Source organism: Pelodiscus sinensis, chromosome 15, assembly GCF_052426305.1.
Source record: "Pelodiscus sinensis isolate ZL-2025 chromosome 15, ASM5242630v1, whole genome shotgun sequence".
Classification (NCBI taxonomy): Eukaryota; Metazoa; Chordata; order Testudines; family Trionychidae; genus Pelodiscus; species Pelodiscus sinensis.
Window position 1 is genome coordinate 16,318,857 of NC_143066.1, and position 24,894 is coordinate 16,343,750.

Consider the following 24,894-nt stretch of genomic DNA (forward strand, 5'->3'; position numbering starts at 1 on the left):
CTTCTTCTTCGAGTGATGTCCCCGTGGGTGCTCCACTACAGGTGAGTATGAAGCAGTCACCCTGACAGTTGATCGTGCTTCGGAATTATTTGCGCACAGATGAAAGGACTGCCTGAGCGACTGCTACATCCGCAGCTCTGAGACTGTCAAGGGCATAGTATTGAGCAAATGTGGATGACGACGACCAGGTCGCTGCACAGCATATGTCATGTAAGGGGACGTTCTTCAGGAATGCTGTGGAGGCAGCCATGCTCCTGGTTGAGTGTGCCATTGGTGGACAGGGTAGAGCTCTGCCTCTAAGGGTGTAGCAGCGAGAGATACAGTTAATGATATGGGACGATATATGTTGTGATGATAGCTGATGACCTTTAGAACGGGTCGCCACTGATAATAGCAATCGTGGGGACTTCCTGAAGGGACGTGTTCTGTCCAAGTAGAATGCCAGCGCCCTTCTGACGTCTAACGTATGCAGGCGCGCTTCCTCAGGTGTAGCATTTGGTTTAGGGTAAAAGGTAGGAAAAACCATAGGCTCGTTGATGTGGAATGACAAATTAACTTTTGGCACGAAGGCGGGGTGACATCTCAGGGAGACACTGTGTTGAGTGAAGACTGTGTAGGGAGGATCGGCGGAGAGTGCCGCGAGCTCAGAAACTCGACGGGCCGAAGCGATCCCAAGAAGGAAGGCAACTTTGATAGTGAGAGTTTGCAAATCACAAGTTGCGAGAGGTTCAATGGTGGGCGAGTAAGAGTATCCAGTACAAAGGTAAGGTCCCAAGGTTCTGCGATAGGCCTGTGCGATGGGTAAAGATTAGAAATACCCTTAAAGAATCTCTTCGTGAGTGCGTGTGAGAAGACGGAAAAACCTTCTATTCGAGTGTGAAAGGCCGAAATCGCTGCCAGATGCACTCTTAAGGAAGCAACCACCAAGCCTTGCGACTGTAAGTGAAGCATATAGTCCAGGATGCATTGGATATGTGCCTTGGGAGGATCAATGGTCTGCAATTGGCACCAAGCATAGAAGCGACGCCACTTATAGAGGTAGGATTTCTGAGTGCTCTCGCATCTGCTTTGTACCAGTACATCTCTTACTGCTTGGGAGCAGGTCAGCTCTAGGCCTTGGAGCCAGTTAGGAGCCAAGCTGTCAGGTGCAAATGATCGATGTTTGGATGGAGGAGATTGCTGCGTTGCTGAGAGAGCAGATTGCTCAGCTGTGGGAGTCGTTGAGGTCGGGATATTGACATCTGCATGAGCTGCGTCAGCCAGGTTTGGCGAGGACAAAAGGGAGCCACCAGGATTACTGTCGCTGCGTCGGATAGTATTTTCCCTATCACCCGGGGTATAAGGGGAATTGGGGGAAAGGCGTATAGGGGTATGTCTACACTTCAGCACTAATTCGAATTAACTTAATTCGGATTAGTTCATTTGAACTAAGCTAATTCGAATTAGCGCATCCAGACTTAAAAACTAGTTCGAATTAGCGCTTTGCTAATTTGAACTAGCATGTCCACACTGAGTGGACTCTGAACTGAGGTTAAGGATGGCCGGAAGCAGTGCCGGCAGGGCATCAGATTAGGACTTAGAGCAAGAAGCTGCTATCTCCAGCTAGCCGAGGGCTGTGCTTAAAGGGACCCGACCCCTACCCCGGACAGACAGTTCTCAGGGGTTCCCCGCTTGCAAAGCAGTCCTGTCTTGGAGTGCTCTGAGTGCCCACATTCGGCACATCACAGCACTCGGCCATCAGCCCGGCTGCACTTGCCGCAGGCTGCCATCCGGGGGAGGGGCAATTGGGGGGCTGCAGGAGAGCTTCCACCCCGAGGAGCCCGCAGATCCACCCCAGTCCTCCCCATCGGGGGCTCGTACCCCATTCCTCCCTCACCTCCTTCCACTTACCTCTCCCTAGCCCCCCTTCCTGATGTACAAAATAAAGGACACGTGTGTTCAAAAATAGAAACTCTCTTTACGGAACAGAACTCAGAGAGAAAGGGAAAAGGAGGTGGGAGAGGGGAAGAGAGAGGGTGGGAGAGGGGAGGGCAACTAAAATGATGAGGGGTTTGGAACAGGTGCTATATGAAGAGAGGCTAAAGAGACTGGGACTTTTCAGCTTAGAAAAGAGGAGACTGAGGGAGGATATGATAGAGGTCTATAAAAGCATGAGTGGTGTGGTGAGGGTGCATACAGAAAAGTTCTTCATTAGTTCCCATAATAGAAGGACTAGAGGACACCAAATGAAATGAATGGGTAGCAGGCTTCAAACTAATAACAGAAAGTTCTTCTTCACAAAGCAACTAGTCAACCTGTGGAACTCCTTGCTGCAGTAGGCTGTGAAGGCTAGAACTAGAACAGAGTTTAAAGAGAAGTTAGATCAATTCATAGAGGTTGGGTCCATGGAGTGCTATTAGCTAGGGGGTAGAAATGGTGTCCCTGGCCTCTGTTTGTGGAAGGCTAAAGATGGATGGCATGAGACAAATGGCTTGGTCATTGTCTTTGGTCCATCCCCTCCAGGGTACCTAGTGTTGGCCGCTATCGGCAGACAGGCTACTGGGCTAGATGGACCTTTGGTCTGACCCAGTACGGCCATTCTAAACTTAGGGCTCAGGGTCGGGAGTCTCACTGGACCACCCTGATTTTCATGCAAACCTGCTCCTGGGTGGCCAGGCTGGCAGCTAGCCTGCCCTAGACGGCCACTTTCCTGTGCCTAGTGCGGAGGTCGTGGATGAGGTCCACGATGTCTGCACTGGACCAGGCGGGTGCCCGCCTCTTGCGGTCCTGGGCAGGCTCCTGGGAGCCGCCAGCCTGGTCCCGGGAATAGGCGGAGGGCTGGTGGGCATCGGGTGGCTGGCTCGAGCCGTGCCAGGTGCAGGGTCTGCTGGCAGGGTGCTGGGAGGCTTGCACCTGGCACGGGCACCGTAGCCAGCCCGTGCCCCTTTAAGGGCTCCGGGGCCGGGAGGGGGGCAATAGAGTTTCCCTGGTGTTGGCCAGAGTGGCCACCAGGGCAAGCTGGGGAGGGCTAGCCTCCCACTAGTTCGAATTAAGGGGCTACACACCCCTTAATTCGAACTAGTAAGTTTGAACTAGGCTTAGTCCTCGTGCAATGAGGTTTACCTAGTTCGAACTAAGCGCTCCGCTAGTTCGAATTAAGTTTGAACTAGCGGAGCGCTAGTGTAGTGCCTATCAAAGTTAATTCGAACTAACGTCCGTTAGTTCCAATTAACTCTGTAGTGTAGACATACCCTAGGAGATGATATGTCCCCCAATTGAGCAGGAAGGCATCTCCCTTCGATTGCTTGCCTATGCCCGCTCTTGAGCAGTAATAGCGACACTTCTTGTTGTCGCGAGTGGCAAAGAGGTCGATTTTTGGATAGCCCCACCGTTGAAAAAGGTCGCGGGCTACGTAATCGAGGAGTTCCCATTTGTGTTGGGATTGGAAGTATCTGCTGAGTGCATCCGCAATAGTATTGATCCTGCCGGGGAGGTAGGAGGCTGTGAGCGTGACGTTGTGGCGAATCACCCAATTCCAAAGGCGTACTGATTCCGCACACAAAGTTCTGGATCTGGCTCCACCTTGTCGATTTATATAGTATACGGTGCATATGTTGTCCGTGAGACCCTGTAGTGTGGTTCCCTGGATCTGGTGGACAAAGTGGCGGCAAGCATTGAAAACCGCTCTGAGCTCCAGGAAATTTATATGGATTAGGGATTCCTGGTGGGACCATAAGCCTTGAACCCAAAGTTGCAGTATATGTGCTCCCCAGCCTACATGGGACGCGTCCGTGGTAAGCTGGATTGACGGGGGTTGAGCACGAAAGGGGACACCGGCAAGAGTATTGGCAGGATGGAGCCACCACGCAAGTGAGTTCTTGACATGGGTTGGAACCGGCGTGAGTGTGTGGATATTGGTAATACCGGGTTTGTATGTTGCGAGAAGCCAATGTTGCAGGCACCACATACGAAGGCGAGCGTGCGCTATGACGTACGTAGTAGAAGCCATGTGGCCTAACAGCTTCAGGCAGGTAAGGCATGAGACTGCCGGAGCAGTAAGTAAGACGTTCGCTAGATCTCGGATGGCGTCGGCTCTGTCCATGGGCAGGTACGCCATAGCGGTTATAGAGTTCAGTCTGGCTCCGATGAATTCGATGGTTTGGGTGGGAACCAGAGAGGATTTTGGGAGATTGATGATTAGTCCAAGAGTCTCGAAAATACCTCTTGTAACTGTAACTGCAGTCTCGGTCTCTTGTATGGAAGGGCCCGTGAGGAGGCAGTCATCGAGATAGGGAAAGATGGTAATGCCGGCCCGACGAAGGTACGCAGCTACGACTGCCAGGGTCTTTGAGAACACTCTTGGGGCTGCGGAGAGGCTGAAGGTGAGCACCGCACATTGGTAATGATTGCTGCCTACAGTAGAGCGTAGAAATCTCCTGTAAGCTGGATGGACTGCAATATGGAAATATGCATCCTGGAGATCGAGGGACGCAAACCAATCCCCTTTGTGTAGCGCTGGGATGATGGAGCCCAAAGTAACCATTTTGAATTTTTGTTTTCACAGGTGGCAGTTGAGGCCGCGAAGATCCAGGATCGGTCTCCATCCGCCGGACTTCTTCTCGGTGAGGAAGTACCGGGAATAGAAACCTCTGCCTCGGAACTGGGAGGGAACTTCTTCTACCGCTCCAATGGTAAGTAGGTGCATGACCTCCTGACGCAACAGAAGATCGTGAGAGGGGTCCCTGAAAAGGGATGGGCATAGGGGGTTGGAGGGAGGTAGAGTGGAGAAGGGAATGGCAAGTCCAGAGGTTACGATCTCCCTGACCCAACGGTCCGTGGTGATGGCGAACCAGCGATGGCAATAAGGTGGCAGTGGTGGAAAAGCTTGGTTACTCGCGACGAAGCCTCCAATAGGGGGATGGTGCGCAGACCCTCGACAAAGGCGTCAAACCTACTGCTGAGGTTGTTGGTGACTCTGCTGTTTATTAGGTTGCTGGCAGCAACGTTGGGGGCGCTGCCTTTGTTTCTGTTGGTTGTAGGGTCTGAAGCGTTGGGTGGAATAAGAGGAAGAAGGCCTTTGTTTGTTATATGGCCATGCCCTCCTGCGCCTGAAAGGAAGAGTATACGTCTCGAGGGTTCTTAGAGTAGTTCGGGAGACTTTTCCAGAATGGAACACCTGGTCAGTGTTCTGGGCAAACAAGGAAGCCCGATCAAATGGAAGGTCCTCCACCTTGGGTTGTAGATCTTTTGGTACCGAAGCAAGGTGGAGCCAAGAGGCATGTCGCATGACGACCGACGTCGCCGTAGTGCGGGAGGCCAAGTCGGCAATATCCAGCGATATCTGGAGTGCATTACAGGCTGTTGTATAACCCCCCTTCAGTGTGTCCCGCTTGGAATCTGGTAGGTGTTGAATTAGAGGCACCAACTTCGAGTAATTATCGAAGTCGTGATTGGCGAGTTGGACGGAATAATTGGCCATCCTCAATGTGGCTGTGGCCGAGGAGTATACCTTCCTCCCAAGCAAATCCAGGCGCTTGGATTCCTTGTCCGCGGCAGAGTTCCTTGATTGTACGGACTTCACCCTTTGCTGAGCTGCGTCGACGACGATGGAATTTGGAGTGGGGTGTGTAAAAAGAAATTCCACATCTTTGGATTCAATAAAGTACTTCCTGTCCGTGCGTTTGTTGGTAAGAGGCACAGATGCTGGGGTCTGCCAAATGTCGTTACCTTTCTCAAGGATCGCGGCATCAAAGGGGAGAGCGAGTTTCGGCTTATTAGAGTGTTGTAGATTTCTGAGAAGGGCATGTTGCTTCTGAGGTGCCTCGAAGGTACGCAGATTTTGCGAATATGCTACACGCTTAAAAAGTTCGTGGAATTGCTTATAATCATCCACGAGCACGGGTTCATCATTAAAAAGCACATCATCTGGGGAAGAGGAAGAAACATCTGTTGGGGAAGCTGCGGGTTGTTGCTCTGCGATGGGTGACTGATTGATGTCGCCATGCGGGACCAAAGCTGTTAACTCATCCCCAGTAGGTGTTGGAGGACGTTGAGCCAGCGGGATAGAGTCTTGGATCGTTAGCTGTGGCGAGTATAATTGACGGCGCTCTGGAGATAAGGTTGGTGAGTGCCTCGTGAAGGAGTATGAACGATCACGATGGGGCGAGGTGTACCCACGGTAACAGGAGTCGCGGTGTGAATATTGCGGAGAGTAAGAAGCGGCGCTCCTCTGACGATAGTAACGGGAGCGAGGAGGAGATCCCGGGGATCGTGAGCGATGCGAATGTTGACATGGGGATCTTGAGTAGTATGCGCGGTGGTAACGTGGCGGTGTAATAGAGCACCTCGGGATCTGTAATAACGGAGAGTGGAAGAATAGCTGTAGTGGTGGTCTCGTCGTCTTTGGCGAGGTGAGAGCAATGGCTCAGGGGAAAAAGCCGCCCTGTCGGGACTGGGGGAAGGCATATGGGGATGGTGTGTCTTCCTTTGCGCCTTAGTGGATACCCCCGTGGATGGGGGAGCCACGGGAATCGAAACGACTGAGGCAGAGTCAGAAGCCTCCTTCAGGTGGTGTGGAGATGGTGGTGCCGTTTCGTCCCCTGAGCTTTGGTGTCTCGGTGCCACAGGAGTCGGCGCCGAGATAACTGAGTGTACAGGAAGGGCAGCACAGAGTGTGTGTTCCGTGCGGGCCGTTGCGGACGTGCTCTGTATGTGGGGCGAAGCTGCGTCCCCAGATCTCGAAGGAGGTTGGGCTGCCGTCGAGTCCTTTCTCGGTGCCGGCTTCTTAGACTTTGGTGCCGGCCTGGACTTCGGTGCCAGGTCAGCTCTCGGTGCCGGGTCGGCTCTCGGTGCCGGGTCCGCCCTGGAAGTGTGCTGCGGTGCCGCATGGGACAACGGTGATGGGTGCCTCGGTGCCGAAGACCGCACCGTATCTGGTTGCGGTGCCGCGCGGAGACTCGGCGTCACAGATGACGGTGCCGACTCCGGACGGCCTGACATGGCCGAGCGCACCAAAAGCACGGGACTGGGTGCCGAGGTACTACGGGCTTTGGCTGGCTTGTTGCTACCTGTTTGGGAGGAAAGCCCAATGAGTCCTGTACCTCTCCTTCAGCCCGTTCTCCTGATGACTGGGGCTGAAGCGCCTTATTGAAGAGTAACATCTTCAGGCGCATTTCTCTGTCCCATCTCGCCCGGGCGGTCAACTTCGAGCAGTGACCGCATTTCTGGGGAATGAGGCCCTCTCCCAGGCAGTGGATACAGTGGGAGTGGCCGTCTGAGGCTGGCATGGCGTCGGCGCAGGAAGCGCATTTCTTAAAGCTGGGGGAACTGGGCATGTTTAGCGCGGCGGTCCCCGAGAGAAAAGAAGAACTTGAGGGGCAGGTGGAAACAGCCCTCAGAGGTCGTAATGGCAAGAGAACAATAAAAGTTGGGTTTTTTTTGTTTTTTTTTAACTACGAACTAATTAACTAATATAACAATTAACTAACTATGAGGGAAGGGGCTAACTGGGAAGGAAGGAATGAATTAACAATACAATTTCTCCTCAGAGGGGAGCGTGTTCCAAGTCCGTCTGCAGCCGTGGACGGTTAGGAGGAACTGGCGCGTCGGACCGCGCGACGCAGAAAAGGCGCAAACGCCGCTGGGCACTCTGCGCATGCGCGGTCCTCCGGAGCGGGCTACTGCTGGTGAAAACTTTCCGGATTGCGGCGCTGGGACGAGCCCGTCACCTGTAGTGGAGCACCCACGGGGACATCACTCGAAGAAGAAGTTATAGAACTCTCATGAAGTGCCTTCTCCATCCTTATCTGAAGCCTGGGAGAAGAGGGGAATAGCTCCAGGCTGAGGATGAGCACCTGGCTGGCAGACATAGTGTCAGTGCTGGCCTCCTCCTCCTACTCGTCCTCCCCAATCCCACCTTTGTGGAAGCTGAGGTCGGGCATAGCCAGGCTGGAGTCCACAAAGAGGGGGGAAGGCAACCTGCCCCCTCCCAGGATGGCACCTAGCTGCTCCAAGTAGTGGCATGTGTGAGGTGCCCCCTCAGAAAGAGAACTTTGTTCATGGCCTTCGTGTAGGCTTCCCAGAGTTCTTTGAACTTCATCTGGTCCTGGTCTTGGGTCCAGTGGTGCCCATCTGGACCAGCCTGTTGACCATCCAGCTGTAGACTCTGGCGTTGAGCCTCTTGGTGCGGAGATCCTGGATGTTGGTCTCCTCCCAGCAGACCTCAATGAGATCCAAGATCTCCACACCAGTCCAGGAGGTTCCCTCCTCTTTTGCCCCTGACCAGGGGCTTCAGAGGTGGCGGTTGGTGTGCTTGCAGCCATGAAGAGCAAGGTGGAAGCACTGGGGTCTGCCATGGCAGCAGGGAAGGCAGTGCAGGGTTCTGCAGTATGGCACAGGGCCAGTGTGGTGTCACAAGCCTTCTCCCTTCTGCCTGCATCTTTAAAGGCTGCAGGAGAAGGGAAGCTATAGATTTGGAGGGTTGTGGACAGAGCCGCCACTAGGACAGCTGTGAGAAGTCCTGGAGGCCAATTATTTTGAAATAAGCATAGTTGAGCATCTACACTCAGCCTATTTTGAAATAGCTATTTCAAAATTGGTGTTATTCCTCATGAAATGAGGGCTTATTATTTCAAAATAGTTTGGAAAGAAAGAGCTTGCTGTGTGGTTGTTCACCTTGTTATTTTGAAATAACATCAGTTATTTTAAAATAACGCTTTAGTGTAGACATGCCCTAAATGAATCTAAAAACCAAATCTTCTTAAACTGGAACAAAGTCCTAAAGTAGACATACTTAACCCTGGTTAACGTTTGTTGAATTCATTTACCTTAAGTTGATTTCTTACTGATATCAGTAGCAATCGTGTAGCCTCATTAACAGCTCATTCTGGTTTAAGAAGATTGATTTTTAGGTCATTTAGGTGCAAGTACAGAAAAGGGATTAAAGAGAGAGCATGTTACTCTGTAGTTAGCTAAAGGGACCAGCTCTATCAGCATCTGATTATATGAACTTAGTCAAATCAGTTAACTTATCTGTTCTTTGTTATATGAGGATAATAAATTATCCACCATAAATGTCAGATAGTAGTTTCCATGTAACTTTTTTCTTTCTATGCCAAAGTGGATCCTTCAGCTGCTGGCAACTAGCTGGGCTGGAGTATGCAATGTGCTACAACTCTTTTTTCGCTCAAATCTATGGAAATGAATATACAGGCAGACCCCGGGTTACATGGATCTGACTTACATCGGATCCCTACTTACAAACAGGGTGAGGCAACCCCGCACTAGCTGCTTCCCCCCAGCAGACCAGGGAGACGCGAAGCTAGCGCCCCCCCCCCCCCCAGCAGACCAGGGAGACGCGGAGCGGCTTTTCTCAGCAGACACCTCAGCTTGAGAATAAAGGACTGAGGGAAGTGAGGTGTGGGAGAATAAAACTGAGCTCTGGAGAAATGTTTGGCTAGAGTTTCCCCTACAATATGTACCAGTTCTGACTTACATACAAATTCAACTTAAGAACAAATCTACAGTCTTGTACATAACCCGGGGACTGCGTGTACCTACCAAATGAAAAATAATAGGTGGTGTAATTGTACCTGAGGAATATATTTGTAGGCCGCTTCCAACAGGTACTGTTGCAAGCCTTTATCTTGTTTCTTTAATGTCACAGCTGCTTTTGATGGTCCAGAGAGTAGGAAAGGCAAATTACTGGTTTTACAAGGATAAGACATTTCAGAACACAACTGCCAGCCAAAAATCTTGGACACTGGTGAAACACAAGATCATTGGGTTCAGTTAGAACAGCATTATGATTAAGTCAAAAGAAACCTCAGACCACCAGAGGAGAATTAACATGTAGATTGTTCTGGAGTAAAGGAATGAGAAGAAATTCACAATTGTGTCAAATGTGCCATTTGTTATGATTCAGAACACTACGCATATCTGAGAGGGATTGAATTCTGTAGGATAGCTATAATATCCACAAACTTACCTTCCTCACTAGTGCAGGATTTGCTTTCTATATGGTCTTGGAAGCCTTCAATATTTTCCATCTCATCCATTGTTCTGAGGTAAAATTTGGAGCTATAACAAAGAAATGCAAACAGCCATATTAAATTATGTATTTGATCACTGCTAAAAGTTTGTATTCATTATTGTGCTGACTTGCCTTTCTTTTCATTCTGTTTAACCTTTTAGGTTGAAAAATGTTATTAGAAAAGTGGCTGATCTGCTGGGGGTTTATTTATATTAGAGGTGTTTATTTATATTAGAGGTGCAAGTCACTTTGTGAAATTCTTGCACAAAATTTGTGCACAACTTTAAGCCTTAATAGAGACTTAAGTGGTGAATAGATGGGTCTCAGCACAGGGGTGAATTTGCCCCTTGGAGATGAAGCACAATCCTTACTGTAATCAGCACATTTAGAAGTAGAGCAATCATGTAAGATCTGATTCTTCCCTGATTCACACCAATGCAACACCCTTAACTTCAGTAGAGTGACTCCTAATTCACAATGAGGAAAATGATTGGAGAATAAGACTCATCAGTTCTACAGATAAGGAAGCACCTATCAAATGAAAAAGGAGGGAGACAATGCATATTAGTGCAGGGAATTTGAAAGCAGCAAATTACAAAAAACCTTTGTGTAAACTGTAACGTGACAGTCTTTCTTGCATATAATTGCTGGCAGGTTGGAGGAAAGGTGATGCTGTGAATGGCCGCCATCCATTTGGTCTCACTTTCTCTCCACACAGCCATGCCTCTGTCCAAAACAAGGGAGCACAAAACCTACAAAGAAGGATGCTGTGAAGTTGGAACATGACAGAACAGATGCTGCTGTTTAGCTCCCGCAACTAGTTCAGCTGGAGGGCTGTTTGTAGGTGAGGATTGGACTGTAACCCAAGGCTTTGGAGAGTGAGGTAATTCCTCAGGTCAATCTTCACCTATAGACAACCCCCAACCTGAAGCAAATCCTTACCAGCAGCTACACATCAAACCTCATCCAGGAACCTACCCCTGCAACAAACACCATTGCCAACTCTGTCCACATATCTATACAAGTAACTCTATCACAGGACCAAACACAAGCCACAACATCAGAGGTTCATACAACTGCACATCCTCTAATGTGATATATGCCATCAAGTGCCAGCAATGACTCTCTACCATGTATATTGCCGAAATAGGACAATCTCTATGACAAAGGATAAATGGACACAAATCAGACATAAGAATGATAACACACATGAATGTGTCGGGAAACATTTTAACCTGCCTGATCACTCAATCATGAATTTAAAAGGAATTTCACTAGCCAATTAGAGCGAGTCTATAGAACGGGAATTTATCTACCAATTTGGCACTGTTAACCATGGCTTGAATAAAGACATTAACTAGTTGGCGCATTACAAAGCCAATTTCTCCTACCTTTAACATCTGCATGTTCACATCAAAAGCTACGAATGTCCATCCCACTTAATTAGCCCCATTAATATGGTCTTACAATTGATAGGTACTTCTACTGTTTATATATGTCTTGTTTTCTATTATTTTAATAGAATTAAAATAATTCTAATTCATCTGACAAAACTTAAAAAATAACGAGTAGTCTAGCAGCACTTTAAAGACTAACAAAACATGAGCTTTTATGGGTACAACCCTCTTATATATCAACACATGATACAGCCATCTTGCTGATCCAGAATTTTCCACTTGGAGGTCTGTCAAATCTGAAAATCAGAAGAGAGAAAACTGCTGGAAATATATACTACACTGGCATATTCTGTCACCAAAGCACAAGTTTTTGTGATAAAGCCCTCCAAGCATTCACACTATAACACAACAAATGTTGTAACATATGGCCAGTTTTGGCAACAAAAAACTTCCAGCCCCGCGAAGGACTTTTGTCTCTGTACTGTTGACTGTCTTGCAGTGTGTACTAGGTAGGTTTGTAGTCGAATTTATTGGACTCTAGCATGTATCTCACAATGCCACGTTTAGCCACTCTGGACATCACCTTGAACTTGACTGCCCCTCAGCCACGCATTGTTTAGAGGTAAGCAGATGCTTCTCTCCCACGTGCAAACCATGGGAAATTTAAATCCATTCCCTATATTTGTGGCACGTTGTATGGTGATCCTCATGGTGTCATCTCAAAGAAAGGGGGTGGTGGCTATGGATCCAAATGCTCTCCTGCTTGGTGTATGAAGAGTTGGTGCAGTCAGAGCTGTGCTATTTCGACACATCCCTTAACCCTCGTTACACAAGGGTTACAGGGATGCCGAAATAGCTCAGCCATTATTTCAAAAAATATTCAAAATAACGGGCGCATTTAAAAGACGCAGAGTAGCCATTTCGAGATACCTCTGGTATCCCAAATAGCCCTGCTGCCTAGACATACCCTAAGAAATAAAGATACATGCTCCAAGACCTGTATCCATGCTTCACAAATCTGCAAGACTTTTCCTAATCAGTAATTTACTTGCAAAACTCACTGAAGAAAACTTTAGTCACAGAAAACTGAGTCTAAAAATCTTTAATCAGTTTTCTCTCAGTCCTTATTCAGCAGAATTTCCACTAAAACAATGGGAATTTTGCTTGAGGAAAAATCAAGCAAAAATTGAATGACATCAGGATTTGGCCCAGTACGTTTTTCCACTTTTACTAGCTCCCAGTGGGCCTTCACAAACAACATATGAAAGATCTGAAGTGTGATAGACCTTATAAGTGTCCTTTTTTCAAATTGGCAAGTTTGTACAAGGCAAGGCAAGTCACCCTGCTAAGTTTAATACCAAAGCACGGTCACTAAAGCTACAGAGAGAAAACGGAATTCATATTTAGAGTCACAGTGTTAACAAACATGAAAGCTTAGTTCTGATTTCAGAATGTGGTAATTGTTAATGTTATCTGGATGTTGCTCTTAACTGTTCTTACCTGAAATCAATTATCTCCATGGATTCTTCAGGGGTGTTCAAGAAAATTTTAAGTTCTTGTCCCTTTTTTGCCTGGATTCCTCCGTCAAGGTTGGTTGATGTCCTCATTCCTGTCACCCAGTTCAGGCCAGCTTTTCCCAAAATCCCCACAATTCCCATTTGTGCAGAAATTTGGATAAATGCACTGTCAAGATATGTAATGAAACATAGTTCCCACTGCAAAGCACCTTCTTTATTTACCAACATCAATATCTAAGCCACAGGATTCTTATCTTCTGTGGTACTGTATATGCTTCATTGCTAACTTTTAAATTCAGGTACATATTTTGTTTTTTTTAAACTAACTGTGAAATATTCAGACACACACATCTTAATACAAGCCCTAGCAAAAATCTGTGTTATAACAGAGATTTACACAAGCTGAGGTATTTAGTCCTGTATTCAAATGCAAACTCCATCAGAAGAGGAGAGGAGAGGATGAGTCTGAGTCTCATCAACCCAGAAGAATTCGGGGGTATATATTTTTTAATTAGTAGCCTCAAAAGAACTGTGTCTAATAGAAGCCGTGGGGTCAGAGGGTATGTCTACACTACAAAGTTAGTTCAAACTAACAGCTGTTAGTTCGAATTAACTTTCATAGGCGCCATACATACAAACCGCTAGTTCGAACTGAATTCGAACTAGCGGAGCGCTTAATTTGAACTAGGTAAACCTCATTCTACGAGGACTAATGCCTAGTTTGAATTAAGTAGTACGAATTATGGGCTGTGTAGCCACTTAGTTTGAATTAGTGGGGGACTAGCCCTTCCCAGCTTGTCCTGGAGATCACTCTGGGCCAAACCAAGGAAACCCCAGAGCCCGTAAAGGGGCACGGTCTGGCTACGGTGCTTGTGCCAGGTGCAAGCCTGCCAGCACCTAGCCAGCAGACCCTGCACCTGGCACGGCATGAGCCAGCCACCTACTGCCACCCAGGCCTCCGCCTCTTCCCAGGACCAGGCTGGTGGCTCCCAGGAGCCTGCCCAGGCCCGCAAGAGGCGGGCGCCCACCTAGTCTAGTGCGGAGATTGTGGACCTCATCCAGGTTTGGGGGGAGGCCTCCAACGTCCACGACCTCCGCACTAGGCACAGGAAAGTGGCCGTCTAGGGCAGGATAACTGCCAGCCTGGCCACCAAAGGCCACATGAGAACCCAGGAGCAGGTGTGCATGAAAATCAAGGTGGTCCAGTGAGACCCCCGACCCTGAGCTTAGAACCTAAGAACATAAGAACAGCTGTACTGGGTCAGACCAAAGGTCCATCTAGCCCACTAGCCTATCTGCTGACAGCGGCCAACACCATCTGTACACAGTACTGAAGATATGGCGTACCATAGTTTTATACTTCCTTTCCTCCTTCTTCCCCTGGCTTCCTTCTTCCAGCTCCCTCCTCCCAGGTTTCCCCCTCCCCTCTTCCACCCTCTCTCTTCCCCTCTCCTACCTCCTTTTCCCAGTCTCCCCAGAGGTTAATTCCCTCCCCCCCCCCCCCAGTTTTGTTAAATAAAGAGAGTTTCTATTTTTGAACACACGTGTCCTTTATTTTTTACATCAGGAAGGGGGGCTAGGAAGGGGTAAATGGAAGAAGGTGTGGGAGGAATGGGGTACGAGCCCCCAATGGGGAGGATTGGGGTGGCTCTGCGGGTTCCTCGGGGTGGAAGCTCTCCTGCAGGCTCTCCTGGATCCTGACAGCCCCCCGATTGACCTCCCCCCCCCCTCCGGATAGTAGCCTGCGGCAAGTGCAGGTGGGCTGATGGCCGAGTGCTGTGATGTGCCCAGTGTGGGCACTCAGGGCACTCCAAGACAGGACTGCTTTGCTGTCCCTCATCGAGGTAGACAAGGAAGCGGGGAACCCTGAGAACTGTCTGTCCAGGGTGGGGGTGGGGTCCCTTTAAGCACAGCCCTCGGCTAGCCTGAGGCAGCAGCTCCACGCTCTAAGTCCTAACCTGATACCCTGCCGGCACTGGTTCCGGCCAGCCTTAACCTCGGTTCAGGGTCCACTCAATGTGGACATGCTAGTTCGAATTAGCAAAATGCTAATTCGAATTAGTTTTTAGGTCTGGATGTGTTAGCTCGAATTAGCTTTGTTCAAATTAACTAATTCGAATTAGTGCTGTAGTGTAGACATACCCAGAGTCTGTAGATGAGGGGGGCATATAGAGCCACTGTTGTACATGCCAGCTGCTTCCAGGATCAGGGCATGAGTAAGCCTGCCTTGGCTCTGCTCTTCCATCCCTGAGGCAGCTGTCTGTCTCCTCCAGGCCACTTCACCTCCCTACCTTCTGAGGGCCCCTTATCCTGCTTTCCTAATGCAGGAGCCAGCTCTATCCCTCAGTCCACTCAAGGACCCACACAGCCACCCTACCTTCAGAGGTTCCCTTATCCTGTGTTGGCTGTCTTGATGCTTCCAGGGTGGGTGGGAGGGACTTGAACTCACCCCCTTGTGCTCCCCCACAGGAATGCTGTATCCCCCAGTCCATTCCAGGACCCAACCCATCACCCTGCCTTTGGAGGGTCAGCTGTCTGGTCATTCCCAGGATAGGCTGAGACAGGGAGAGGATTCCTCAGAGGAGGTGGGGGGAGGAGAAATGCCCTATTGCCTAGTCCATTCTAGAAACCACCACCACACCTTCAGGGTATCCCTGATCCTGCCTTCCTAATGCAGGAGTCATCTCCATCCCTGGGTCAACTAATATTGGCTGCTAGGCACTACCTGTGTCCACCAACCTGTGGTCCAGAGGCTGATGCCCTATCCCTGAGTTCACTGGAAACCCCACTCCCACTCCACCTCCTGCAGGTCCCTTAGCCTATATTCCTTAGTCCACTCAAGAACCCAACCCAACGCAACCCACCTCCCTACTTTCAGAGAGACCCTTATGCTGTGTTGACTGTCTAGTCACTCCTGGGGGGAGGAGGACTTGAACCCAGTGATGCTCAGGCCACTGCCCAATCCCCTAAACCACTTCAGACCCCTTATTTCAGAGTGTCCCTTATTTTGCTTCCCAAAGCAGGGGTCAGCTCCATCCCTGGGGCAACTAATGTTGGCTGCCAGGACCCTGCATGAGTGGGGCCTGTGGGGTACTCCTGGTGAAAGTGATTATGATTTGGGGAGGAAGGCGAATGGAATGAGCGTGGTGAGATCTCGGAGAAGGGGTGGAGCAGGGGTGGAGCCTCAGAGAAGGTGGGGAAGGAAGCCAGGCAAGGGCATTTGGGTTTGAGGTAGATCTTACATTGGACTTATATTAAAAAAGTGATCTTGTGGTTAAAAAATTTGGAGACCACAGCACTAGACCATGCTGCCTCCCTTCTGTTACTGAAGTTCTTGGGTTAAAAATGTCAGCCAAGCTCTTTCAAAGGTTGCTAGGAGACATTTAATGATACCAATGTACAATCCACAGTCAAATCAGAATATGTTTCAAAGTAATTAATATTTAACAATAATGTACCTGAATTATAAAGTGTACCTGCTCTCTACTTTATAAAGCATCTTTTTACCTTGGTTTGATATATCCATTTATGAAAAAATTTGATTGTTGTTTGAAATCCATATTCCCTTTGATCTTTACATTGATTGCTGCTGAAGCATTTAAAGCCAGTCTAACTTGAAAGCCTGAAATTGATGGAAAAAGCAATTCTTCGGTAGCCAGACTTAATCTTTTATTAAACTGGACCTCTTGTCCCTATGGCAAAATAATGAAGCAAAATATAGTTGTTATGAACATCATCAAGTCAGCCACAAGGATTTTTCCAAACTTTTTCTTGGGACAGAACCATCAGTTCTGTTTTCCATAGCATTTCCCCTTCCATGGCAAGTCCTTTTTATTGAGCTGGTTTTGGAAATTAATGAGAAACCTGCACCAAAGTTTTTCTTTGGCAAGGACAGAAATGCAGCTAGAGTAAGCTCTGTGCATATTTTAAGATGAGGTATTTTGCTCTGAAGTCAGAACATTTTTGGACAAGGAGAACAGGGACAAGTATAATCAAGTCATTAAACCAAATGCTGTTCATAGCGACACAAACATATACTCTTCTGTTGCAACCCATAGTATACCACATGTGTTTCCCAGTCTCAGAGGTTTCTAAAAAAAATTCTAACTTGGTTCAAAGTAATGAAATAGTGATCCCTGATTGTCACCTCTTACATACCAGTTCAAACTGAGTTTCTGCAAGCACCCACTTTCAGACAGCAAAATGGTTCATTTTACCTTTAGAAGCTTGACGGCCAGCTCCGCCACACTCAGGGAATAATGTTTCAATTGTTTCTTTATATCTTTACAGTCCAAAATGCTGAGTTCATTGCCAAAGATTTTCATGCTCAGTTTGCATTTCAGCTCCTTTTTTCCCTTCCTTTCAGTAAACTATTTAGAGAGTGGTACAGAGTTATTAGGAAATAGGGGCTATTTACACAAAATGCCTTTCAAACTCCTAGCAAACACATGACTAGTACCAATCAGATTATTAGCAGAGGGGGTAGTGGGAATCTGAACGCACAGAAATATAACAAACCTACATGAGCCCCGGGTATTAAGCCTGCTGTGTTCTGTACAGAAGCACATACGTGCCACTTCACACACCAAAGCTCAATTGCTTTTAGCCAGGAGCAGAAGTGATAGCAGCTCCCAACTGAGCATGTTCTGCTCACAATGGATGAGTGATGGAATTCCTGAAATGCTGAACATGACTGTGCCAGCTACAGCAGTGCTACAAGCTACAGACATACATGTCTTTGGACAAACAAAATCATTAACCCCCTTGGAATAATAATATTTGACTCATGCTGTACATTGACTACCACCTTGATTTCAAATGCCTCAACCCAAAGCCTTACCCCTGACTACAATGTTGACATACTGGAGTCAAGTGGCTGCTGTGAAAATCTATTTTTTCCATATGCCCCATAATCAGGGATCTCCAACCATTTTAACCACAAAATCACCTTTTCAATTTAAGTGCAATGTAAGATCTACCTCCAACCCACATACCCTTTCCTGGCTTCCTTCACCGCTTCTCTGGGGCCCTGTCCCTGCTCCACCCCTGCTTCGAGGCCTCACCATGCTTGCTCTGTTGTCCTTCCTCCCTGAATCTCATTCCCTTTCACCAGGCTGGGGTAGGGGTGCAGGCTCTAGTCTTGGGCATGTGGCAAATGCCCTATCCCCTAGGCCAGTGTTTCTCAACCTTTTTTATAAAATACCGCCTTTAAAAAAATTATAAGTACCCCCAGTACCTACAGTTTTCTCACACACACACTTTTTTCGTTTTACTGTTGCAACACATTTGTTTAAACAACTTAATTGTAGCTGGGCGGGTGATGAAATATTTGGGTGTAAAACGTAAAAAAGAATACAAATGCTGTAAAACGTAAAACAAAAATTCAGTTTTCTCCAAATTTCAGTTGTGTTGATATGCCCTCAGATTTCTCTTGCGTGTCCCAGGGGGTTGAGAGGCACTGCCCTGGGCCACCCCACCTTCAGCATGTCCCTTATCCTGCCTTCCTAATACAGGAGGCAGGTCCATCCTACAGGCAGCCTGTGTTAACAGCCCAGTTATTGCCTGGGTGGGTGGAAGGGGGCAGGATCAAGCCCACCACCCTGTGCTCCAGAGGCTAATGCCCATCCCCAAGTTCACTAGAGATCCCACTCCAACTCCCTACCTTCAAGCCACCCAACACCCCCTCCACCCACCTGGGAGTGACCAGACACAGGATAAGGGACTCTCTGAAGGTAGGGAGGTGGGGTGGGCTCTGGAGTGGACATGGGGCTAGGGCAATTGCATGGGGAGCACAGAGTGGTGGGCTCAAGCCCTGCCCACCCTGGCAGCAGCTGGACTGCTGCCCCAGGGATGGAGCAGCAGAGCCAAGGCAGCCCCACCCTCACCCCACCCCCAAAAGCAGCTTGCATGTACAGCAATGGCTCCATGTGCTGCCCCTCATCCACAGGCACTGGCCCATCACTGATCAATGGGAGCTGCAGGAGTGGTGTCTGCTGGCAAGGACATTGTGTGAAGAGCCCCTGCTCTGACCCCCCAGGGACTGCAGGGACATGCCAGCCACCTCCAGGAGCACAACCAACCACAGGGATAATCACTGCAGACATGACAGGTTAGGCATTTTAGAACTCAAAGAATTAAATTTAGGCATAAGAGAGAAATGAAAGTTATGCAATGCACAGACCAGTCAAAAACTAAAACTTACCCACTTTGCAAGCAGTAAAGTAGTAACAACCCCCCATGTATGTGTTGGGTCAGGAGATGAGAGGGAAGGACAGTGTGTGTTTGTGAGAGTGACAGAGACACTCACAGTGTGTGTGACAGACAGAGATTTGCATTGCTGAGCTCCTTCCATCCCCTTCTTTTTGTGTGGAGATGGGGTACAGGATTTGGGGGAGGAAGGACACCCAGAATATAGCACCCCCCCCCCCTCCCTCCCACACCCTGCACAGCAAGCAGGAGGCTTCCAAGGGGCAGCTCCAAGACAGAGGGCAGGAGCAGCATGACAGTGGGTGGAGGGGCAACTGACATGCCAGCACTTGATAGCTTCCTGGCCAAACCTGTCAGAGGCTCCAAGATCTACCGGTAGATCCTGATCTACTGGTTGGTGACCACTGTCCTAAATAAGAGTTTCAGTAAAACTGGCTGAAATTTTTATTTTTTTTCAAATTTCAAGAAGAATGAGGCAAATATTTTTATGAATTATCTCTCCACATTTTTTTACCATCTTTACTTTTAGGGGTGCTATATTCTTGAACCTTTCAGCCTTAAATTCCTGTGTGATGATTTAGCGCAGGGGTCTCCAACCTTTTTAAGCATGAGATCACTTTTTGAATTTAAATGGTTTTAAAACCTGGATCTACCTCAAACCCAAATACTCTTACCCCCGCCTCCTTCATGACCTTTCTGTGAGGCCCTGCCCCTGTTCACTCCATCCTCCCTCCCCCACTCTCCCTCTCTTTCATCAGTAGGGGCAGAGGGTTGGGGCACAGGCTCTGGTCTTGGACTAAGGGATATGGAGTGTGAGAGGGGCTCTGAGCTGAGCCTGGAGCAGAAAGTTAGGGTGCTGGAGCGGGTCCATGACTGGGGCAGGGATTCAGAGCTGGCTCCAGCTGGACACTGCTTACCTCAGGTGGCTCCTGGTTGGTAGTGCAGTGGGGCTAAGGCAGGCTCACCCCTGCCCTGGCCCTGCACCACTCTCAAAAGCAGCCAGCAAACTCCCTCCATCTCAAGTTCTGTTGTGTCCCCACATGCTGTGAAGATAATATACAGGGTGGGGGGGGGGGGCCCTGACATTAGCACCCCCTCCTCTCCCTTCCCTGCTCTGTATCGCAAGCACGAGGCTCCTGGGGACAGGCAGCTCCAAGGCAAAGGTTCCAGGTTTACTGCTTCTGAATTATGGGTGAACTTATGAAACTGTATCATGAAACTGCGGTGTCACACTAACCCTATACTTAGGTGGATCCACCATGAGTTAGCCAGGTCATGTCACATCCCTGCCAAGTCTGAGATAACAATGGAGGAACAGCATTGTGACTGCCTAGTCACAATAGGTTTGCTCTAGCTGGGAGAAGATGTTCTTACGTCCTGCTCTGGTTTGGGAGCAGTGGAAAGTTACCAAAAGGCACAACAAAAAAAATAGGTAACTGGCAGGAATCTACAAATGGATGAAAGGGGTGAGGGCTAGAAGACAGAGCCATTTTGCACTAGTTTAAGGTGAGGAAGGCTGTTGGAGGGCTGAAGCAGGTTGGGAACAGAGGATCCTGCCTTCCTGAGGGAAGGCATATGAGCCCCAAGCACTCTCTGGGAAAGGTGAGTTAGTGAGGAGCACTGCATTTCTGAAGTGTTATTGTTCTCTGTGTGATCTGGGCTCGCCTGTGATTACAAATCACAGCATTAGCGTTTGAGACTCAGAGCAAAGAGGGGAGCCATTTCAGATTGGAGGGCAACCGCTGCATGCTATGATGGTGGGGTAGAGTGAAAAAATGGAGGCAGACTCAGGCTAGCAACTTCAGCAGTTTTACTGGGCATGCTCAATACAAGCTAAGCATCAAATTGAGGGGGGACCAATCTCATCTGCCCTCTCCCCCACACAAAATATCATCTCTTTCCAGGGGCTACTAAGGCATTGGAAAGGTAGGGTGGGTTTGGGTTTTTTGGCAGATAACTTAGCAGTTAACTGACAGGAGCACTGTATCTAATTCCCATATAAAGAAAGAAAATTAAATAAATATTAGTCCCACTCAGCTCTTATACTGACATATTCTGACATCTTGTGAACAGTCACTTAAAGGACACTGGTTAGCCTTAACATTTTAATATATACAGGAGACCCTTGCCATTCATAGTGAATGTGTTCCTGGCACCACTGCGAATGGCAACATTCAGAAATAGTAGGAGCCACAGATCCTGGCCCCACAGTGAGCTCCCCACAGTGAGTTTGGGAGCTGCACGGAACTCACTCTCCGCCCAGGCCATGAGACACCTGTGAATACATGGAACAGTCAATAGTGATTCCATGAATCACAAGGGTCTCCTGTATAGTTACTTTGTTACTAACTCTATGGAGAGAGAGAGAGAGAGACAGATTATCAGGACTCCTGGGATCTCTCTCAGCTCTGAGAGGGGAGTGGGGTCTAGTGAGTTACTGCAGGGGATAGATATATTTGGGGTCTATAAGAAGAACATCAGAACAGCTATACTAGGTCAGACCAAAGGTCCATCTAATCCAGTATCCTGTCTTCCAACAATGGCCAAGGGTAGTTGCTTCAGGAGACAAGCACAGAAGCTGCAATTATCAAATGATCCAATCCCCGTGGCCAATTCCCAGCTTCTGGTAAACAGAGGCTAGGAATACCATCCCTGCCCATCCTGGTTAGTAGCCATTGATGGGCCGATCTTCCTTGAACTTATTTTGTTCTTAATGGAATCCTGTTAAAGTCTGGACCTTTTTCTTGCCACAGAGTTTTACAGGTTGACCGTGAAGAAATTTGTTTTGTTATTTTACATCTGCTGCCTATACATATCTTTGGGTATTATTTTAGTGAAGGCGTAAATAACATTTCTTCATACTATTTTTCCACGCCATTTATGATATTCTAGACCTCTCACATATCCTCCCTCCCCTTTAGTCATTTATTTTCCAAACTAAAAAGTCCTGGTCATAATCTCTCCTCATATGGAATCTGTTCCTTACCCCTAATACTTTTTGTTTCCTTTTCTGTATCTTTCCCAAACCCAATATATCTTTTTTAAATGAGGTGACCAGATCTGCATGTAGTATTCAAGTTTTGGGCGTACCATGCCTTTATGTAGAGGCAACATGATATTTTCTGTCTTCTTATCTATTGCTTTCCTAATGATTCTCAATATTCTGTTAGCTTTTTAGACTGCCACTGAATATTGGGCAGAAGTTTCAGGGAACTATCCACAACAATTCCAAGATCTCTTTCTTGAGTGGTAACAGCTATTTCAGACCCCATCGTTTTTGTATATATAGTTGGATATATTTTTTGCATTTATCAGTACTGAATTCCATCCACCCTTGTTTTGCCCAATCACACAATTTGGTGAGATCCCTTTGTAACTCTTTGCAGTCAGCTTTGTACTTAACTATTTGTATTATCTACAACAGGGGTGGTGAACCTTTTTTGAGTGGGGGGCCACTGGTCCACAGGAAAAAAAAATCAGTCAAGGGCCACACACAAGTGAGAAGAAAAAAAAGACAAAAACAAAAACAACCACATACAAGCCCTCACTGACATGACCCCTGACTGAGAAGGAGAAAGATATTCCCCACATTCCCCTCACACCATAGCCTAGGGGACCCAGGCTAGTAGATTTTGTGTGCTCTGACCCCACAGGTGACAGGGGGGACCTGGATTGCCAGCATGTGCACCCCAATGCTAGGGGGGATCCCTGAGCCTCAGGTGCCAGATGAAGGCAAGCTGGATGTGGCCTCCTTAGGTTCTTCACCCCTCATCTACAAATGTTGCCACCTCATTGTTTATCCCTTTTTAAAGAACTTTTATGAGCAGTTTAACAGCAAAGGTCCAAATGCAGATCCCTGCAGCACACCCCTATTTTTGTCTACTCTTTTTTTACCTCCATCTTTTAAGTGGCATACCCAGCAATGTTTTCATGGTGATCTAACAAGCCTTTTGTTATTTTAATCACCCTCCCTCCCTCTGTTTATAAACAAATTCCCTTTGCCTCAAAGGCAAATTGTTTTGGTTAAGAACTGCTTCTGGAGCTAGTATGGCAATATGAAATCCAGGGGTTCAAACTTTAGTAGGACACCTGACCCCTCTAGCCCCTCATAAATGGCACTCTTGGCAGAGTCTCTCTGTTAGTTTCCCAATATCTATACACCCCAGAGTGAGCTGAACTCTGAATGAGAAGCTTCATGCCTTTGAGGTGGATTTCTGGGAGTAGTTGCATTTAAATAACGGGGGAGGGGAGACGGAGGTCTTGGGGCTACAGCTGCTCTGGGCCCTAAGGCGGTGGAATGAGGAGTCCCATTTCTGTGAAGTGGTAACAGACTGAGAGTCAGTGCCTAGGAAATATGCCAGAGAGGCCAAAGGTGGAACTGTCTGTTGCAGCTTCAGAAGCTTTACACACTCTGGGTGCATCTATACAGCACAGTTATTTCAAAATAACAATGTGAGTGTCTAGACAGTAATTCCGTTACTTTGAAATAAATCTGAAATAATGGATGGCTTATTCTGACTTCTGTAAACCTCATTCCACGAGGAATAACACCTATTCCGAAATAGCTATTTCAGAATAGCAGTAGTGTGGATGCTCCACTACTGCTATTTCTAAATAATTCCTCCCCGGGGCCATTCAAATTAATTACTCCCCAGTGCTTCCTGGGGCTCTAAATAGAGGTAGCACATCCACATTAGGGAAACCTGTAGTGTACACGTGCTGTTTCAGAGTATTCCTTCTGGAATAGCTTATTTCAAAATAAGTGTTCAGTGTAGACCAACCAGAAGATTGGGATCTACCAGTAGATCTTGGAGCCTCTGACAGGGGATCCTGACTGGTTTGGCCAGGAAGCTATCAAGAGCTGGCACGTCAGTTACCCCTCCACCCACTGTCATGCTGCTCCTGCCCTGGAGCTGCCCTTGGGAGCTTCCTGTGCAGGGTATGGGAGGCAGAAGAGGGATGCAGATGTCAGGGTGTGTCCCCCCCCCCCACCTGTACTCAATCTCCACACAGAGAGAAGGGGATGGAGGGAGCTTGAACCCACTACCCTGTGCTCCCCAGACAAATCCCCTCGGCCACTGCAGAACCCAGCCCACCTCCCTACTTTCCATGGGTTCCTTATCCTGCCTTCATAATACAGGAATCAGCTCCACCCCTGGGGCAGCTTGTGTTGTCTGTCTGGCCACTCCCAGGGTGGGCTGAAGGGGAAGGGGGAGGGACAGAGGAGGTGCTCGAGCCCCCAGCCCTGCACTCCCCAGTAAAATTCCCTACCCCCCAGGCCAGTGTTTCTCAACCTTTTTTATAAAGTACCCCTTTAAAAAAATTATAAGTACCCCAATGCACTCACCCCTCCTCCAGAGCCAGGAACCTCTAGCCCCCCCACACTAACCCAATGCCCCTCCCCTTCCCTTGAGCCAGGCACCGGACGTATGATAATCCTACCTGTGAAGTGCCCTCCTGCTGTCCGGCCCTGCCTCAGCAGCTTGGCTGCAGGGAGCAAGTGGCCCACCAGCGCTGCTCGCACTCCCACCCAGCACCCTCCTAGTGTGGCACCTGGGGGCAACTGCGCCCCCTCACTACACCACTGTTGCAGGAGGGTCCTTTGAAGCAAAGCTTATTGTGCCGCTTCACCGTCTTTTAGCTCCTCTCTGCAGCGCCACAGGGAAGGGGCAATGGGGATGTGCTGTAATGAGCTGCTAGCAGGGGAGGGGGCAATGTGCGTCTCCAGGTTCAGTCGCCATCCCCACTGGAGCACCCTGGGGAG

The 24,894-nt window shown here is 48.3% G+C and overlaps 1 protein-coding gene across 5 annotated transcripts in view; it reads right to left on the reverse strand.

The window, feature by feature from the left end:
- APOLTP (apolipoprotein lipid transfer particle homolog) overlaps window positions 1-24,894 on the reverse strand; it is a 232,974-nt gene that overhangs the window by 129,496 nt on the left and 78,584 nt on the right. For all 5 annotated transcript variants that reach the window (XM_075899317.2, XM_075899315.2, XM_075899314.2 and 2 more), the window contains exons 17-21: window positions 17,141-17,293; window positions 16,431-16,615; window positions 12,907-13,089; window positions 9,965-10,056; window positions 9,570-9,739 (exon numbers count right to left, since the gene is read on the reverse strand). In XM_075899317.2, the coding sequence (XP_075755432.2) occupies window positions 9,570-9,739; window positions 9,965-10,056; window positions 12,907-13,089; window positions 16,431-16,615; window positions 17,141-17,293 (783 nt within the window). The remainder of the gene's footprint in view (window positions 1-9,569; window positions 9,740-9,964; window positions 10,057-12,906; window positions 13,090-16,430; window positions 16,616-17,140; window positions 17,294-24,894) is intronic.